The sequence below is a fragment of the Schistocerca americana genome, chromosome 5, assembly GCF_021461395.2.
Source record: "Schistocerca americana isolate TAMUIC-IGC-003095 chromosome 5, iqSchAmer2.1, whole genome shotgun sequence".
NCBI lineage: Eukaryota > Metazoa > Arthropoda > Insecta > Orthoptera > Acrididae > Schistocerca > Schistocerca americana.
This window is the reverse complement of record NC_060123.1, coordinates 248,990,113-249,008,881: the sequence shown is the minus strand read 5'-3', so window position 1 is coordinate 249,008,881 and position 18,769 is coordinate 248,990,113. Positions and strand designations below refer to the sequence as shown.

Here is an 18,769-nt window from a genome sequence, read left to right as displayed (position 1 = left end):
TGTGCAACTGTTCGCCAGTTACTCAGCACACATTCATAGTTCCCCTGCGCATCCGAATAACCGTCTGCTTTTCCCGCCTGTGGCAGTCCGTCTCCCGCATCAGCGGCCCAGATCGGGGATAACGATTGCGGTTCGCGTGCGGTCCCTTCTCTCCGAACTGGAGTCCTTCCCTTTACCACCTCTGCTTGCGGCACCGTCACATGCGCCTCCATGGTGTACACCTCGGCCGCAGCTCCGTCTGGACCTTCTGCATGACCCTAAGGACTCCGTCAACCCACCCGCTATCACTTCCTCTGGATTGCTGACGTGTTCCGGGACTCTGAAGTGGTTTACACCGACGGCTCAATGGCTGATGGTCACGTAGGCTTCGCTTATGTTCATGGAGGACATATTGAGCAGCACTCCTTGCCGGTTGGCTGCAGTGTTTTCACTGCAGAGCTGGCGGACATATCTCGTGCTCTTCAGTACCTCCGCTCGTGCCCTGGCGAGTCTTATCTCCTGTGACTCACTGAGCAGCCTACAAGCTATCGACCAGTGCTACCCTCGCCACCATCTGGTAGCGTCCATTCAGGAGTCCATCTGTGCCCTGGAACAGTTCCGCCGCTCCGTGGTGTTTGTGTAGACCCCAAGACACGTCGGAATCCCCGGCAACAAATTTGCCGACAGGCTGGCCAAACAGGCTACACGGAAACCGCTTCTGGAGATAGGCATCTCCGAAGCTGACCGGCGTTCTGTCTTACACCGCAGGGTTTTCCGGCTTTGGGAGACGAAATGCCATAACAGCACGCGTAACAAACTGCTGTCATTAAGGAGTCTATGAATGTGTGCAAGTCTTCCATGCGGGCCTCTCGCAGGGAATCAGTTGTCCTCTGCGGGCTCCGCATTGGCCATACGTTTCTAGGATACCTACTCCGTCGCGAGGACCCACCTCAGTGTCGCTGTGGCTCCCAAAAGATAGTCGTCCACCTCTTGCTGGACTACCCACTTTTAGCCGCTCTGCGGCAGACTTTAAACTTTCCCAGCACCCTGCCTTCGGTGTTGGGCGACAATGCCTCCACAGCAGCTTTAGTTTTACGTTTTATCTGTGAGAGTGGCCTTTATTCTTCTATGTAAGTTTTAGCGCATGTCCTTTGTCCCTCTGTCTTCCACCCTAGTGCTTTTCGGGTGGAGGTTTTAATGTGTTGCAGAGTGGCTGGCTTTCCCTTTTTATTCTCGTGGTTGGCCAGCCACTGTAATCTGCTTTCATGTTTTACTCTGTTTCTAGCGTCTCTGTTTTCTTGTACTCTTTTGTTCCTTTTAGTGTTCGTTTCCTTCCCTTCTTTCTTGTGGCTTTTCCTTCCTTCCTTTCCGTTTCCTGTTATGTGTTTCGTTCGTTTTATTCTCAAACTTGTGGCACTGTTTTATTAGGAACAAGGGACCGATGACCTCGTAGTTTGGTCCCTTCTCCCGCTTCTAAACAAACCAACCAACCAACCAACCATTGGGACAAACAAATGGAAGTCAGAAGGTAGAAGATCCTGGCGGTGATTGAGGCAGAGCAGTCCAATGAAGTTTTGTGTGCTCCTCTCTGGTGTGCAGACTTGGGTGAGGCTTTGGGTTGTCATGGAGGACAAATTCGTCTGTTTTTGTTTGTGGCGCAGTTGTTTCCCCAGTTTACTGATGATAGCACAGTACACCTTTGAGTACTGCAACTGGTCGACGTAAGTGCGAGCGAGCGCACATGCGCCTCAGAACTACTAACAAAAAACGAGTTGAACAGCGAGGTGGTTAATTGTGATCCATCGATCACCTCCAACGAATGTGTCCGCACGTTCCAGCACTGGAGTAGTCAAAGCCGTGTGCGGCCGGATGCACGCGGGAGATCAGACAGGTTTGCACGACCTTCTTGCGACGATGCCAGACGCCACGCGCAACGATTCACTGTGCTTTCGTTCACTGCAAGATCTATGTAGACACTCTGCAAGCGCCTATGAATATCTAAGACTGTTTGGTTTTCCGCCAAAAGAAACCTCTTACAGGCGCCATTTTGAAGGCTACACCACCCAACGGAACTTTATAGGGGCTGAAGCGGGAATATTTCACGATGTCCTACAACAAACTTGTGGCCGAGAAAAAAAATGTTTCATTACTTTGTGAACGGTCCTCTCACATACAGGTCTGTAGTGCTGGTACGGACTGAAATCCCCACGTCACACTACCATAGCACGCCGCTGGATGCGCCAGAAACGAAATACTTCTGGGGAGTATCGCGCTGTAACTCGTTCTCTGTATTAACGGAAATTTCGATGTGTCAGTCCAGAGGGCTACTGCACTATATCAATGGCCTGCGCTGTTAAGTTTTTGACTCCTCTTCAACGGGGTTTCACGGTACTGTGACGAGAGTTTTTCAGTGTTTACTAGCGCTGCAGACTGTACTTACAAGCGAAAAAATCGTGTAACTTTATTTTTTTCGCTATGATAGTTAAAACTTAAACTACATCTAGTATGTGAAGTTGGTAATAGGGGTAGTCAGCAGGAAACGTGAATGCTTAGTGGGTTGATACTATTAGTGATTCTGAATAAAAGTCATACGAATATCTGTCATGTTCTTAAGTTTCCGAAGAAAGTAATGAAAACAATGAGGAACATGAGTAATGCAGGTGGTAATAATTGATCTACAGTTTTTTGTGAATTTCCTCACAAAAGGTGTTCAAAAACACCACCGTCAATTGCAGTGCATTTTGCAGCTCTTGTAGACAGCTGTTATGTTGCTGATCTGACCTGATTCGTACGGTCCTCCACGTGGGCGCATGCATGTGTAATACGAGCGAGATGTTTCTGCTTTTACTTCGCTCCTAAGCCAACCCTACAAACAGTGTTGATTGTATTCGCACGTGAGTGCTGGTGAAGAACATGCGACTGGCGCCTGTGATTTTCAAACAGCTGTATGTCGAGTGCATTTAACAAAGGGGCATACGTTCACTGAAAAGTTTTTGTTCAGATTCGCGAACATCATACCTCAAAGGGTCTACCTTTTCTGCTGAGACGCCGCGTATACTTCTAAGGTATGCACTGGCTCAAAAAGTTTTTCTTTTCTAGTGAGTGAAGTACGTGCTGAAAGTTAGACACTGGGAAGTACGGAAACACCCATATACAGTTGTTATAATGTATTTATTGACCTAAACTTCCCCTTCTTAAAAATTTCTGTAACACTGGGACGGAGTGGAAGTCAGTCACATCTGGAGAACAGTCGATATTCCAACAATTTGTACGTAAAATCCTTCAGTTTTCTCATTGCCTCAGTACTATCCATTACTCTGATGCTTTTTCATTTTTTCGTATTACGTGAATCTGTAAAGACGGATCCATTATGGGACCACTTTGTCTGTCCGTCTGTGAAAGACACCTTTTCTCAGTAACGGGTAGACGTACGAAGCTGAAATTTGTCACATACTAAGGTCTTCGGTCCTACGGCAGTGTAAAAAGTTGAAGCCGGTAAGTCAATGCAATCAACGTATGGCCAAGTGTCAGATTTTTGATACCAGTAATCTCACTCATTAAAATCGGCAGGGTACATCCCGTTAGCCTAGAATCATGAAATTTGGCAAGGATGGATGGATTCACGGTAGATGTAATGAAAAAAACATAATTATTAATTTGTAATTATCACACGAAAACATTTCTTTCGTTATTTGTTATCAGACTTCAGACATGAAACATTCTCGAAAGTCTTCGAATCCCAGGGAGCCCTATGAGCGATATCTTGACAGTATCAATATCTATAACAGGGAAAAATCGTAGATATTCTCGATTCTCGAAATGGATGCACTGTCTACACAAGTAAATAAATTTGTGAGGAGACCCAAGAGCACGAGTCTTACTAGCGCCAGGTCATTTTTTTCATCCATAAGATCAAATTGTTGTTGACCAGTTAATGTTTCACCGTTAGCAAGAAAAGTCAATCAAACGAGCATTGGGGGAGTCTGGGAGAATCGGACATCGCGTCTTGGGCAACGTCCTGTCAGGTTGTTCCCACCAACAGTGCTACAGGCTCTCACTACATGGGGCAGAACTAGGATAAACAAAGAAACAGATAAATGACGGAGAGAACAGATAGGAGAAAATAGCAGAATTGTGACTGTTAAGATACTAAAATGGATATAGGCTTCGCATGTACCGAAACAAAAGATGGGAGATGGGTTGATTGTGATTCCTCTTGAAAAGAGAAGACCTGGCGGTACATCGTAATAGAAGATAAATTGATTAAAAAGCGGGACGCACTTCGTGCGGAAGTCTGAAAGTTGTAATATCTGGAGAAGTCCCCGTCGAGTAGTTGAATTTAGATTTCGACCCTTCTCGAAAATTGTGTTAATAATTATTAGAAATCTTCGGTACAGCGTTACTGTGTATATAGTCAGCTAAACGTACACGATTAAGCTGCAATTTACATTTGCTCGAAAATGGTTCTATATTTCTCTACCGTTTCACTCAGGAATAGCACATGGGAATAAGGGACATCTAAATATTTTCGTGCGAACTCTGATTTCCCTGATTTCGTCAGAAGTCATTTCTCCTAGGTGGGAGTCAGCGAAATTTTGCATTGGGGGGGGGGGGGGGTGGAGAGGAGAAAAGTTGTGATAATTTCATGGTGATATCTCGCCGCAATCGAAAAACTCTTTTCATAATGATTGCCGCCCCCGCTAGCTTATCATATTCGTGACACTTTGTCCCTTATTCCGCGATAATAGAAAACGAGGAACACTTCTTTGAACTTCGATGTCATCTATCAATCCTATCTGGTAAGGATTCCATACCGCGCAGCAATACCCCGTAAATGACGAACAAGCATGGCGTAGGCACTCCCCGAAGTTGAATTACTGCATCTTCTGTGTGTTCTGCCAATCGTACGCAGTCTTTGTTCCGCCTCCCAATAACTTTTCTGTGTCAGAGTTTCAGTTTAAGTTATTTTTAATGCTGAACTATTCGACTAGGTATTTAATTGAATCAATAAGTACTAAATTTGATCTATCGTGTACAGAAAGGTAAGGAATTTCTTTTAGAACTCGTTTGGATGATCTCTTTTTTCCTTATTTAGTCAAGTGCCACTTATCAGATCTCGTAGATATCGTGTCTCAAGTGGTTTTGCAATTGGTTCTGAATTTATGGTGACTTTACTAGACGGGAACTGACAGCATTATCTGCAATCAATCTTACTGCTTAGATTGTCTCGTTAAGTCGTTCATATATAAAGATTAAGAACAGCACAGGACCTATAAGCCTTTCTTTGGGGTACACAAGATTATTTCCCTTCATCTTCGACAGAAGCTAGCCCAGTTGGATTGGTGCGACTATAGTCCTTAAGCACGTAGTTCATTAGAAGCCGCTTGAGAGGAAAGGAGTCAAAAGCCTTCTGGAAGTCTAGAACTATGGAACGATATTTTCTGAATTCTTGCTGATTGTGTGCCGGAGCATAATATTACCTCCAAAATTCTGCTAGGAGCTCATGACTTAAAACATTCTGGCTGAGTTACTGGTAATGATCCAACACTTTCAGAACGAGTGAAGCTCAGGGCTTAGGGCTCGTATTGCGGAAAGAAATCGGCGTGTTCTTTACAAGGAACCATCTTGTCATTCGCCTATACCTGTATGACTAGATAGTGTTTTAAATTGCCGTCCAACCGAATGAGATACCATAGTTTCCAACGCGCCACCTTGCTCGATCCAACGCTTCAGGTATTATCGTATTAAAATACTCTTTCAGGGCACCGTAAACACCCTTAAAACATCGCTGCGACTGGGGTAGCTCCCCACCTATCGCAAGTGTCGTCTAAGACTGTGATGATAGACTCCTGGTATGAGTAACATTGCTACAGTAACGGCGAAAAGTGCAGACATCGCAGCGCAGCTTATTAGATACTTTGCTCTTTCAAGCAACGCTGAAATTCACACAGCATTGTGCAATCTGCTATGAAACCAGGAGGCCATGTACTACACGTCCTGAAGCAGCGTGAGAAACTCCCAGCTAGTCTCACGTACGTCAGCTGCTCGTAGCTTTACTGCAACATGGAACGTACTTGCCGAAGGCAGAAATGTTCCGAAAGGACCCAAGATTTTCCTGGAGCTAACCAATTCAATATGGTGCTTGCTAAACTCCTTTGATACTGGTGATCTGGTCGCCCTGCTGCCTCGCTTACTTCATTAAAATACACATCACGTAAGGGCTTAAGCGCTTTTCTCCAGACTGTAATCATTTGCGTACTCTCTCCCGCCTTCTCCATGGTGGCTGATGCGCTTCGTACCCAAGATGACTACTAACGAATAAAGCGGTCTCCTGGGGTGTCAAACCTTTTAGCTTGCCTACCCACACTGGAAGAAAAGTATTTCTGGGTCACAATTAATATACTTACAGCGAACAATGTAACAGTAACCACTGAGGAAACAAAAAAGTGGACCAATGAGAGAGTAGCGTCGTGTGGCAATGGTTCCAAACTGAAAATGTTAAGTGTATCACAACTTCACATAAACGGATATTTTATTGTTTTTACGGATCGTATGATAGAGCTCACTGCTTGATCCGCAGTGATACTTCCCTTGGGCCGCATGCAGCCCGCGGTTTGGACACCGCTGCATCGTACCGGAATTTCAGCACACCAAAACTTCGAAATTGATTATCTATCAATAAAACCTATGTATAATTGGGCCGTGAAGTTTCAGCATTAGATCTGATAGCAGTAGCCGAAACGACGTTATTAGAAATAGACATATCTTAAGCGATCTAAACGATTATATTCACAGAAGAGTCACAAGCATCGCGGATATCGCAGACTCAAAGGAAATTTATTTCCTCCTTTAACAAGATGACTACAGTTGGCTGAAAACCATTGGTCAATTCACGAGTGCAGCTGCGAACACCGGGCCGAGGTAGGGCCTAAACGAAAAACAGCGATCACGCCAGGCAGAGTTTTTTGGCAGTTGTAATTGTTGAACCACGCGCGTTTCTTAAGATTTATGTGGTACATTTGATTACATGAGGAGTATTTCATTATAAGATTAAAAACCATAATCTAGGATTAATGAAATAAGAACCAATACGTTACGCTTGGGAGGGAGTACATGAAAACATTGTTTCTGAGATTAAAGATGGAAGTATATCGAAAAATATATGTATTCTGTTATGTATTTTTGTGTGTTCGAATTACATTTGAGATACTGCTTATTTGCCAATAAGCAGTTCCTTCAGTCCTAAGAAAGTTACCGGTGAATTTACACAAGCTGGTGATCCAGTAGTAGCTTACGGGCAAATGGCAATATTCTTCTCCAGTTGGTAACTCTTCTGTTCGTTATACAAAACAAAATATAGACAGCAGTGTAATGAAGCAACGAGGTGACACTGTCTAATCACACCCAACGACACGGCTGACAATCTGAGATTTTCAGCGAGTGAAACGCGCAACTAAATCCGTATGGAAGCGTTATTAAGGTTTTGAAGACCCGATGCCGTGAACACTGTCTGACGATCGAGGCTCCGTGAGTCCCAAAAAGTTATGGTTCATTACTGTACCAATGACTGTTTATGAATTGCAATCATACGGCATGTTGAAACACCCCCTTAGAAAAATTAATGAATTACTGTGCTGATAAACCTCTTACGTTATTTGATTTTCAAACAACTGAGCAGAAATGAACGTACTCAGGCATTTCTCTCTTTACTTATTCTGATCAACACTAAACTGACACACAATATTTTTAGCGCAACGTAATCTGACTTTCAATAATCCCTACAAAAGAATGGCCCTGACTAACAATAACCTATACTTTTCACAAAAATCTTAGTTACTCGAACTAATGCAATACAGCGAGCGCTAATACTGCCAGCTAAATAAAAGATTCTAACTACTGAAGGCACTAACTACTGATAGGCATAGTTAGCAAATGAAAGATTTTGATAGAGAACAAACAATGCATTTACTTTAACAATATTCAAAAGTAATTATATATATCAGTTCATGATATACAGTATTACAAATTTACTCTTTCTGATGGAAACACGTCCAAATCGTCCGCTCTCAAAATTCTGCCCTCTCTCTCTCTCTCCCCACATCCACCACTAGTTTAGGCCTTTGGGACATTTACAAGTGGTAATGCAAAAGCTTTTTTCTTCAGAACATATCAGTCTTCAAAATCCTCAGACATGTATACATTTCATCGTCAGAAACAATCCTTTTCACTGCATAAAGTAACACCAAACGAGTGCGAAGCTCTAGACATTGTGAAAGATTCATTACGTGAACTGTTACCAATCTTAACATCCCTCAAATATAAACAGTATGTTGGAACGTTGATTTGTAGCGATTTATGTGAAGGATGTTAACAATGGTAACAATTCACGTAATAATCATCATCTCACGATGTAAGCGAACTTGTATGGTGTCAATTTACTTCTACAGTGAAAAGGCCTATTTTTGACAATGACATGTGTACATGTGAGAGGATTTCAAAGTCAGATATGTGCTGAAGCAAAATCTTTCGCAGTACCACTTAAAAATGGCCCAAAGGTCGAAACTGCAATTGTATAACAATATTACAGTCAACGGTGAACATGATGTCCTTTAAAATATTCTAGATGACTGTGAACTCCGACCATGTGAAGTTAATGGCATTGTTAATATACAGCAATCTGCTGTTATTAGTAACCACATAACTAACAAAATAAGGTTAAATTGCCTTATCAGCAAAAAAGTCAACTTTCGCTACTTACGAGAGCCTTAACAAAAAAAATTGTTCGACATTGAAACTTTCTGGAAACATTTGTATAGACATTCCGAAGAGATTTTCACTGCTTGAAGATCGCACATTGTGTCCAGCGTTCTAAGCAATGAAAACAGTAACTTCAAAATATATGGCAATTCCCGAATCGCTTGTTAATTCGAACTTCCGTATCATATTCAACACAGGTTCAGAAAAAGGACCTATTTGTATTTTAATGCGTCGATAGCCGCGAATAACAGCAACAATGCTATTATTTTATAAGAACAGCATTAAGAGTAGAGCCCTGGTCATGTTGTCCAGACTCATGTTGATTGTCTGCAAAAGTGACGCACAATGATGTTTGCGTTTCAGCGCTATGTCATCGTACCAGACGTGGCGCCTTTCGCCAAGTCATGACGTACGCAACTAACAACGCAATTCCCGCAGCACGTAGTCTGAACATCATTCGTATTAAGTTGGTTACCCATACGGTAAATAGATTCCTATCTACAATGGCTCAAATAGCGAAAGTTTAATTATAACCACCTTGTATGAGGATAATCCCAAAAGTAAGGTCTCCAATTTTTTTTATAAGTACATAGACCAGTTTATTTCTACAATGGTTTACTGCAGTTTACAGCTTGAACATTTAGCTATTTTTCGACATAATCACCATTTCTGTCGATGCATTTTTTGTAGACTCTGTGGCAGTTTTTGTATGCCCATGTAATACCAGCTCGCCGCCATGCTGTTCAGAAAGTTTGAACCTCTTCTTTCACCTCGTCGTCGGAGCTGAATCGCTGGGACCACAGTTAACGCTGACAGGTACTGTGAGACTCTGAAAAAACTCAACCGGCAATTCAGAACGGGAGAAGAGGAATGTTGAGCAAGAGCGTACACATTCTCCATGACAACGCTCGCTCACACTTCGCTCGGCAAACCGGTGCTCTATTGCAACAGTTTGTGGAACATAATCACCCATCCTCCCTATAGTCCTGACTTGGCTCCCAGTGACTTATCACCTGTTCCCTACGTTAAAAGAACATTTGGCCGGAAGGCGATTCAGCTCAGACGAAGAGGTGAAAGAAGAGGTTCATAACTTTCTGAACAGCATGGCGGCGAGGTGGTATGATGTGGGCATACAGAAACTGCCACAGCGTCTCCAAAAATGCATCGACAGAAATGGTGATTATGTCGAAAAATAGCTGAATGTTCAAGCTGTAAACTGATGTGAACCATTCGAGAAATAAACAGGTCCATGTACTTATAAAAAATAGACCTTACTTTTGGGATAACCCTCTTTTTTTTTTTTTTTTTGCAGCTTGTTATGAAGAGTGTGGATAAATTTAAAATTTTGTAATTTTGTTTCTTTTTTTTGGGGGGGGGGGGGGGGGGGAGGCGGCATTTGTGGTCTCTTCAACTGGTGAAGTGGTTAATTAGATTTTCAAAAATGGTACTCTCCGAATATAATTTTTCATAAAATTTATGACCTGGCCTGTAATATTTTCTGTGGTCGGAAGGTCAGTTGAGTGGTTGGTTGTATTGTTGGAAGCGATCTGCTCGTTACTCACGGCCATCTTTCCGATATCGTTAGTCGAGAGTATCAAGACTCTGCAAAACAAATAAAATCTACACAATTTGTACTGCTCATCTTTACCACATGCCAGAGACACGTACCGGCATTGCGGGGGTAGCACTGACGTATCTACGTGAGGACGTCTTGTCTGGCGTAGCGGTAATACACACACAAAATCTAGTTAGTTAATTAGTCCATCAGTGAAAACAGCATCAGAGTTGCTACACTAGTTCCTGAGATTCACCTTCACATATAGACAGAAAAACGCGGTGGGGAGTCTGTAATACGCGGTGTAGTGTAACGACGTAAGTTTTGTATAAATGATTTTCTTTTGACATATGACCATGTGCAGACTTCGTCACCTACATCAGTTACAAAACACTTCAAAATTATGAAAATTCTTTTTAAAGTTGTCTCTGAATGGTTCTTCAACGAAACTGTAATTAAAACATCATTTGAGTCGTATGCGAAGAATTACATCACTCAGTCCAATTGGTTTGCGCAAACCCTTCTCAATTTAAGTGTCGTTTGTTTCTTCTCAGAAATTACATTAATGCAAGTTATCTGCTTTAATAAATATTAAAACCACATTGAACAAACTTTTAAGACTCAAACTCGCGATGAACGTTGTCAAAAATTAATAATCTTGTCAATTAAATCAGTAATACGTCTTCCTTAATATGATTCTTCCTTAATATGATTCTTCCTTAATATGATTCTTCCTTAATATGATGATTCTTCCTTAATATGATGATTCTTCCTTAATATGATGATTCTTCCTTAATATGATGATTCTTCCTTAATATGATGATTCTTCCTTAATATGATGATTCTTCCTTAATATGATGATTCTTCCTTAATATGATGATTCTTCCTTAATATGATGATTCTTCCTTAATATGATGATTCTTCCTTAATATGATGATTCTTCCTTAATATGATGATTCTTCCTTAATATGATGATTCTTCCTTAATATGATGATTCTTCCTTAATATGATGATTCTTCCTTAATATGATGATTCTTCCTTAATATGATGATTATGATGATTCTTCCTTAATATGATTCTCGGAACATGTATTTAAACTTTTGTAGTATACACTAGTTTATTTTCGTATATACTACATATAGACGTGAACATGAGCCTTGACAAGACAAGACTGAACATTTACAACATGATTAAACTTTCTATGACGTCTTTGTTGTAGAAACATTACAAATTATTTTTTCAGCTTTTAGAAGCACGACGCAACAACTCGGTTTCAGGATCTTCTGTTGCTCTTTGGCTGTCGACCCGCGACGTATAGTGGCCAGCAATTTTCTCTCTGGTCCCGGTAGTGAAGATGCTGTCTCCGTTCGTTGCGCCACCCTCTCCGTACATGAAACATAAAAATAAATACAAAACTTAAGATAATTCACAAACATTACAAATATTACAAAATACATAAACAAAACACTAAATAAAACTTATATTCACCTGCAAACTGGACTGACACTGGTGGATGGGTGACGCTTCAATTTCGCGTCCCACTACAGCGGTGATTCCTAAATACTAAAATCTACGGACGTTCAGTCCGTGTCACTGCTGATTATCACAGGAATTCTCCTATCGGTGGTATTTCCGCGCGTCCTGTGGTTCTTGCCGTGACGCGCTGTTGTGACTCAAGAACTTGCGGTATTTCTGGTCACCGTACGTTTCCCCGAGGAAATGACAGCGAGTGACTCGCCTTGAACCCGCCACGATGCGACACTGCCGTTCAGGGGACACTAGAAGCAAGAGAGCTCCCTCAGAGGGGAATCAACGCACTTGGGCTGTAGGCGCCGCTAGTCCAAAGCAGCAGCTCGGTGAAGCCTTATTCACACGCGACGAGGCAGATAATGTTTACGTGGACGCGGACGAGAAATCTAACCCCACGAGACAAGCCACGCGTCACGTGCTTCTTGCATTTTCAAGCCATTTGCGACTATAGCGCTCTCCAGTTGCAGCTATCTGCTGTATCGGCTCCCAAGCCATACATTTGGTTTGCGCAAATCGACGCACGTGAAATTCCTTCGTTAGCTCTCTTAAAAGGGACATTTCCTCCCTTGTTCATATGCTAGTCACGCTAGTCTGTATTGTACATAAACTTGAGTAGCGATAAATTGTTAAGACAAAAAGGAAAGTTTCATGTCGAGTCTTTGCGTTTCAGGACATTCATATTTAAATAACATTAAATATTAGAGAAAACATTTCTGTTCATTAGTAACAAAATCCCACAACCTTTTAGAGAACTTGAAGATAAAAAAAATGAAAATTTAAGATAAAGCAAGACACGAACCCACTCTACAGTGCTTCGTACCTCATCTTCTCCACCAATTAAGCGACACAGAACTTCGACCAATGACATCTTTTGTTACGATCATCTGACGGCTTTAATTGCCGATATGTTATCTTATAGTTAATTAGAATTCCTACCAAGAAAGGCACGTATTTTTAAGAATCTTCAATGTCCCGTACCTAGAAACGGCGTATTTTGTCACGCAAGTTATAGCACCAAAATACGAAAATCGTTTAACCACAAATATAACACTCCTCTTTTTTAGCAGGCCGGGGTGGCCGAGCGGTTGTAGACGCTTCAGTCTGGAACCGCGAGACCGCTACGATCGCAGGTTCGAATCATGCCTCGAGCATAGATGTGTGTGATGTCTTCAGGTTGGTTAGGTTTAAGTAGTTCTAAGTTCTAGGGGACTGATGACCTCAGATGTTAAGTTCCATAGTGCTCAGAACCATTGGAACCTCCTTTTTAATGACAGTTTAGAGAGCAGCTCAATGTGCCGGTGCTTACAAACAGCATCTATTCGTAGGATGTAAGCTATAAAACCCACCAAATATGTGCTTCAGCTGGAAGCGACATACAGTGTGGCATCTTGAAAGTTCTGCGTGTAACGCAAAGAGCGGTTCAAACTTTCGTGGCAAGTTGCCGAAACATTGCAGAACTTATACGGAGTTTACGCTGAAATGCCCTATTTTCATTTTGCTCCCAAGAAACAATTAAATAAAGTTGGTTTACTCTTAAAAAATAAGTTGGATGTGAAGTTGAGTTTTAAAAAAATTAAATCATCGAAAACTTCCATGCGAGCCCCTGCGGTGACTCGAAGAATGACTACTTTGTATTCAGTTTCCATCCAGGTTCTTTGCAACATGTTCGGAGGGATGGGACCGATGACTTTCACAGTCAGAATAGAGAGGTCTTGAAAATCGCACATTGTAGTGGCGAACACTTCTGTTTTTCCTAAAGACCCTAATCATAATATAAAATAATGATCGATAATTATTGGAAAAAGTTGAAGAGCTAGATAAATATAAAACGAAATTAATAGAAAGAAAGCAAAAACTGCAGCTACTAGAATGTCCATGAGGCCAAACTTCGTGCAAATCCTACCTTACAAAAACAATTGTCATGTTTGTCCATTTACTAACACAAACTTTTCAGCTTAGGTTTGTTATGACTTCTGTGACTAGTTACATTCGCCATGTTCACCTGCCTTTTGTGATCATTATGTACGTACTGTTTTTAATGTATTGTTGATGGTTGATTTTCTCTTGTGGTAATAGTCTGACATTACTTATTTTTTCAAAAAATGTGCTACTGTTGAATTATAAGTTTCTCACTCTGGCCTTATCCCTTATTTCAGTGGTTGTCAGTAACTGGAAGTAAGTTCATCCTTGTCTGTTATTTTAATGTCGTTTATCATCACACTACACAACATTCTTTGTGCGTGTGCGTGTGTTTCAGCTTCCTGTATGCGCTTTTTTTTTTTTTTTTTTTTTTTTTTTTTTTTTTTTTTTTTTTTTTTTTGTCCTCAAAACTAATACACTCTTCACTTTGTTGCCAAACTGTATGCTTTTTCACTAAAACGCTGAATTATTTCGTGTACTTCGTGTGGCTTTTGGTTCAACGATATGTGTAGCCAGGAAACTTTTTAGTAATTTGTTAAGTGTGCTTCCTGGAGTTGTCGTTATTTCCATGTTGTGCGCAGTAGTCGACGACCGACCCAGTCGTATTCAGGAGCTACACTTCTGCTGTTGTGTACTCGCTACTGGACTCTTAACCAGGCTTAGCCACAGTCGGTCTCTTGCAGCAGTTTATAGCGGAGTTCAATTCAAGACCACACAGCGCCTTGATGGTCTTGTTCGTCAGTGCCGACACTGGATTCCGTTAAACACTAACCATCAGCGTTCGTCAGCTTTTTTAGTCATGATGGCCGGTGAGATCTTAACATCCAGGGTGACTCTAAAAGGACTTTACAACTTTGGAATGTTACTGAAATTTATTGAGAACTTTCAGAATCGGTAATCATTTTATAATAAACATCAAGTTTCACTTGAAAATGTCAAATCTCATTTTGGTTCGATGTGACCACCATTTGCGATGCGGCAAACATCCCACTGGTAATTAATTTCTTCCCACACTCGTTGTAGCAAATTGGGCGTAACTTGTGCAACGGCAGTATAGAATTTTCAGCTCGGCTAAATTGTTTTGTAAGAGAGAAACATACACACGGTCTTTAATGAAACATCAAAGAAAGAAATCCAGTGGGAGTGTAATGGCCGTGCGATTAGCCCTTCACGACCAATCCAGCGACCTGGCAAGCGATTATCGAGGAAACCTCGAACTTCCGTGAGGAAATACGATACACCACCTTCCTTGTAGTAAACCATTCCATCTGTCATTTTCGTCGGACTGTGGAATTAAAGTTTTCAAGCATACTCAAGCAGACAAAACCAGTTTTTTCCATGAAAAAGAAAGGGCCGTACACTTCAGTTTGCTAAGGGCACAGAACAAATTAACTTCGGGGCTGTCTTCAACATATTACGGGGTTGCTTGTGGATTTTCACTGCCCCAAATTCTGCACTTATTGGTTTTCACCCTGCCACTGATATGAAACGCTAACTCATTGCTGAAGATTGTGTTGAATGTCTCTTTGTCCTCTGTCGGATACAAAATTTCCCCACAGAATTCCCCATGAGCAACCTTATTTGCAGCTCTAATGTGCTGCGCCATTTTGAATCTATATGCTTCAAAGTGTAAACGTGTACGCACTACTTGCTAAAAAGTCTTTCGTGGAATGCCAGTCTCGTGAGAAGCGCGTCTCGTTGATTTTTGTGCACTGCGGGCAAAGCTCTCCCTAACCTGTTTGACAACAACAACAACAACAACACGCGGGCGACTTGGTGATTTATCAAGTCGCAATGAACAGCCTCTCCCATCAAAGTTCTTGTGCGAAGAGAGAATTGTAAGCCTGCTTGGAGGTTCTGTAACGAACTCGGTGCAAATTTACGCCGAGCAGCTCTTGTAGAGTTCGATTCGTGAAACCATAACACACAGTGAGTGCGCTCGGCGCCAATGAAAGTGGCTATTTTAACTGTCCACTACTCTGGCGCTCCTGGTGGCGGAATTGGGTACTCATGCTCAACGTGAATGGAACTTGAGGTTGTGTCCATTATAATTATCCGGGCTGTTGTCCCGTGGTCGGTTGAGGAATTCTGTGTAAATTCCCAAGCTTTCGTCCCCGTCCGCGGGGGACCTCTTCAAGGGGATGTATAGCTCAATGGAAGGTCCAACACACCCACTGGCTCGCTACTGACTGCCGCTAAATTCCGTGTCCGTGCCCACCCGCGCCGCGCCGAGGCGTGACGTCACGTGTTTTGAAAACGTCAGTGCAATTGGCCGCTGTCCGCTGACGTCTATCTCCGTTGCCATCACCCAGTGGTGGACGGGTGGTACACACCTTCAACACCGGCATCCATATACCGTTTAATTTCACGCCCTCCCCCTTTCGATTCAAATTATTAGGGTGTTTGGCGATTTCGATTGCCTCCCTATAAGAGCCTTTCGTAATATCCGCATGTGGCCGCTAGTACTTGCGTCTCCCCGAAACTAATATGGTGGTTACCTGGTTGGAAAGCATGCTCCGCAACAGCTGATCGTTCCGTTTCTCCTTTTCAATTGCCCTTTTTCAAAACGTTTGGAAGAGCACAAGGGCAATTGTAGAAAAGGAGAAACGGAACGATCAGCTGTTGCGGAGCATGCTTTCCAAACAGGTAACCGCTCTATTCGTTTTGGGGAGACGAAAGTGCTAGCGGCCACATGCGAATATTACGAAAGGCTCTTACAGGGAGGCAATCGAAATCGCCAAACACCCTAATAATTTGAATCGAAAGGGGGAGGGCGTGAAATTAAACGGTATATGGATGCCGGTGCTGAAGGTGTGTACCACCCGTCCACCACCGGGTGATGGCAACGGCGATCGACGGCAGCGGCCAGCGGCCAACTGCACTGACGTTTCCAAAACGCGTGACGTCACGCCTCGGCGCGGGAGAGCGCGGTCACTGAATTCAGCGGCAGTCAGTAGCGAGCCAGTGGGTGTGTTGGACCTTCCATCGAGCTATACACCCCCTTGGAGATGTCCCCCGCAGACGGGGACGAAACCTTGGGAATTGACACAGAATTCATCAGCCGACCACGGCATAACAGCCCGGATAATTATAATGGACATGACATTTCCGGCCGTGAAAGTCTACATTTTAGTAACTTGAGGGTGTTTGCTACAAAATGACACATCTGCCGATTCTGTAATTTATCTCAAATTTATATATTATTTCAAAGCTGTAAAGTCCTTTCTGACTCGCCGAGTACTGAATGCCGAACCCAGAGCCTTGTTTAAACTGAAACCTCCGTCCATCTTTATAGAAATAAGACCGTGAAAGTGAATGAGCAGCAGGTGTGACGGTAGATGTCGTTTGTTGCAGATGCGAGAGTGGACAGCCTGGCTGCTGCTCTGGCTGTGCCTGTGTGGGCGCGGCTGGGCGCTGAGCAGCGGCGCGCCCAACGGCACGTGCGCCTCGATGACGCCGCGCCACACCGGCTCGACGCCGCAGAGTTCGCCGCCGCCCTACACGGTGACGCCGTCGGTGCGGCAGGTGGCGCGCAACGGTAAGCTGACCGTGGCGCTGGCGTCGCCGCAGGGCCTGCCCATCCACGGCTTCCTGCTCGAGGCCCGCGCGCCCGGCTCCGACGAGGCCCAGGGCGCCTTCACCAGCTACCCCGACACCGCCAAGACCATCAACTGCAACGGCCGATACGCCGTGAGTAGAGTTGGGCAACACGATTCTTTTTCCCGATTCGATTCCTACGATTCAATCTCACATTGCGAATTGATTCCTACTATTCGTTAACGATTCTTTCACGATTCATTCTAGTCTGCGATGACACGATTCTTACGGAATGCAAAAAGTTCTACATCTTACTCACAGATGGCAGGACATGTCTGAAATCGTGTGTATTGGGAGCTGTGTACTCGCTGTACATCGTTTCTGTCATCACTAGTTCGTGTATTACTCGCGCAAACTAAGCTGACGTCGGCGCGGGGGCTGATGGTAGCAATAGTAAATGGGAAATGCTTTTACGCTCGTTCCCGTCAGCCACCGCCAAGTGTCAGCTTGGTTTTCGCGAGTAATATTACGGCCCACGAACTTCGTTTGTTCGTTCTGAGCTTCCTTTGTTCACACGCATTCTCCACTTGACTGCCATCTGGCGGTCGTAATCATTCGGCACGACCTGGCATGATTCGGAAGTTGCCTTCGGAGCATAGCATACTAAGAATCGATGAATCGTTGGAACTTGAAATCGTCACGACTCGGAAACACGCAATCGTTCTTAAGATTCTGTTGAACGATGATTCGTCCGTATCACGATTCGATTCTTTATTTAGAGACGTTCAAATGAACGACTCATTCACGAATTGCCACAACTCTAGCCGTGAGTACAGGACCGTCCCTTAGGCCGGTATGACACTATCAAATTTCTTTGTCAAAGATGTGATCAAATGTCCGTCGAATATATTTGACAAAGATATTTGATGTGGCGCTGAAAAGGGGTATTACACTGTCATCATAGTTTTCGTCAAAGTTAAAGATGGCTGACAACTTGTTATTAACCGCAGCAGTTGCATGTACCACAATTGCACTGTGTGCACATACGGAAGGGAAGCGGGGAAAAAAGGAAACGTACCTGGGTGAAGCCGTGAGTTTTACGACACGATAAAAGCATTCAACAAAACTTGTTACGTGAGCTTATAGTGGAGAACGTCAAGTCGTACATAAATTACATAAGGATGGATGAGCATAAATTTCTGTATGTGCTCAGTGAAGTGTGTCATATCACAATGCAAAATACTAACTTAAGAACTGCTATATCTACAGAAGACAGACTAACTGTAACACTCAAATTCCTTGCTACAGGAGAGGGGTAGGTTAGGTTAGGTCTCCAATCGTCTTAATCTATTTTTGTATTCAGGGTGCCTCACACTGTAAAGCGCCTCATCAGCTTCATACATCTCTATTAATTTTGTAGTTGTCGGTACCCACCTATTGTATTTACCGGCAATGTTTATAAAAATACTACAGATAACAGAACGCTGCAGC

General features: G+C 43.0%; 1 protein-coding gene across 1 annotated transcript in view; it reads left to right on the top strand.

The window, feature by feature from the left end:
* Positions 1–18,769, top strand: part of LOC124616297 (putative ferric-chelate reductase 1 homolog) — a 352,043-nt gene that overhangs the window by 260,039 nt on the left and 73,235 nt on the right. The window contains exon 2 of the mRNA XM_047144600.1: positions 17,096–17,431. Within this exon, the coding sequence (XP_047000556.1) occupies positions 17,096–17,431 (336 nt within the window). The remainder of the gene's footprint in view (positions 1–17,095; positions 17,432–18,769) is intronic.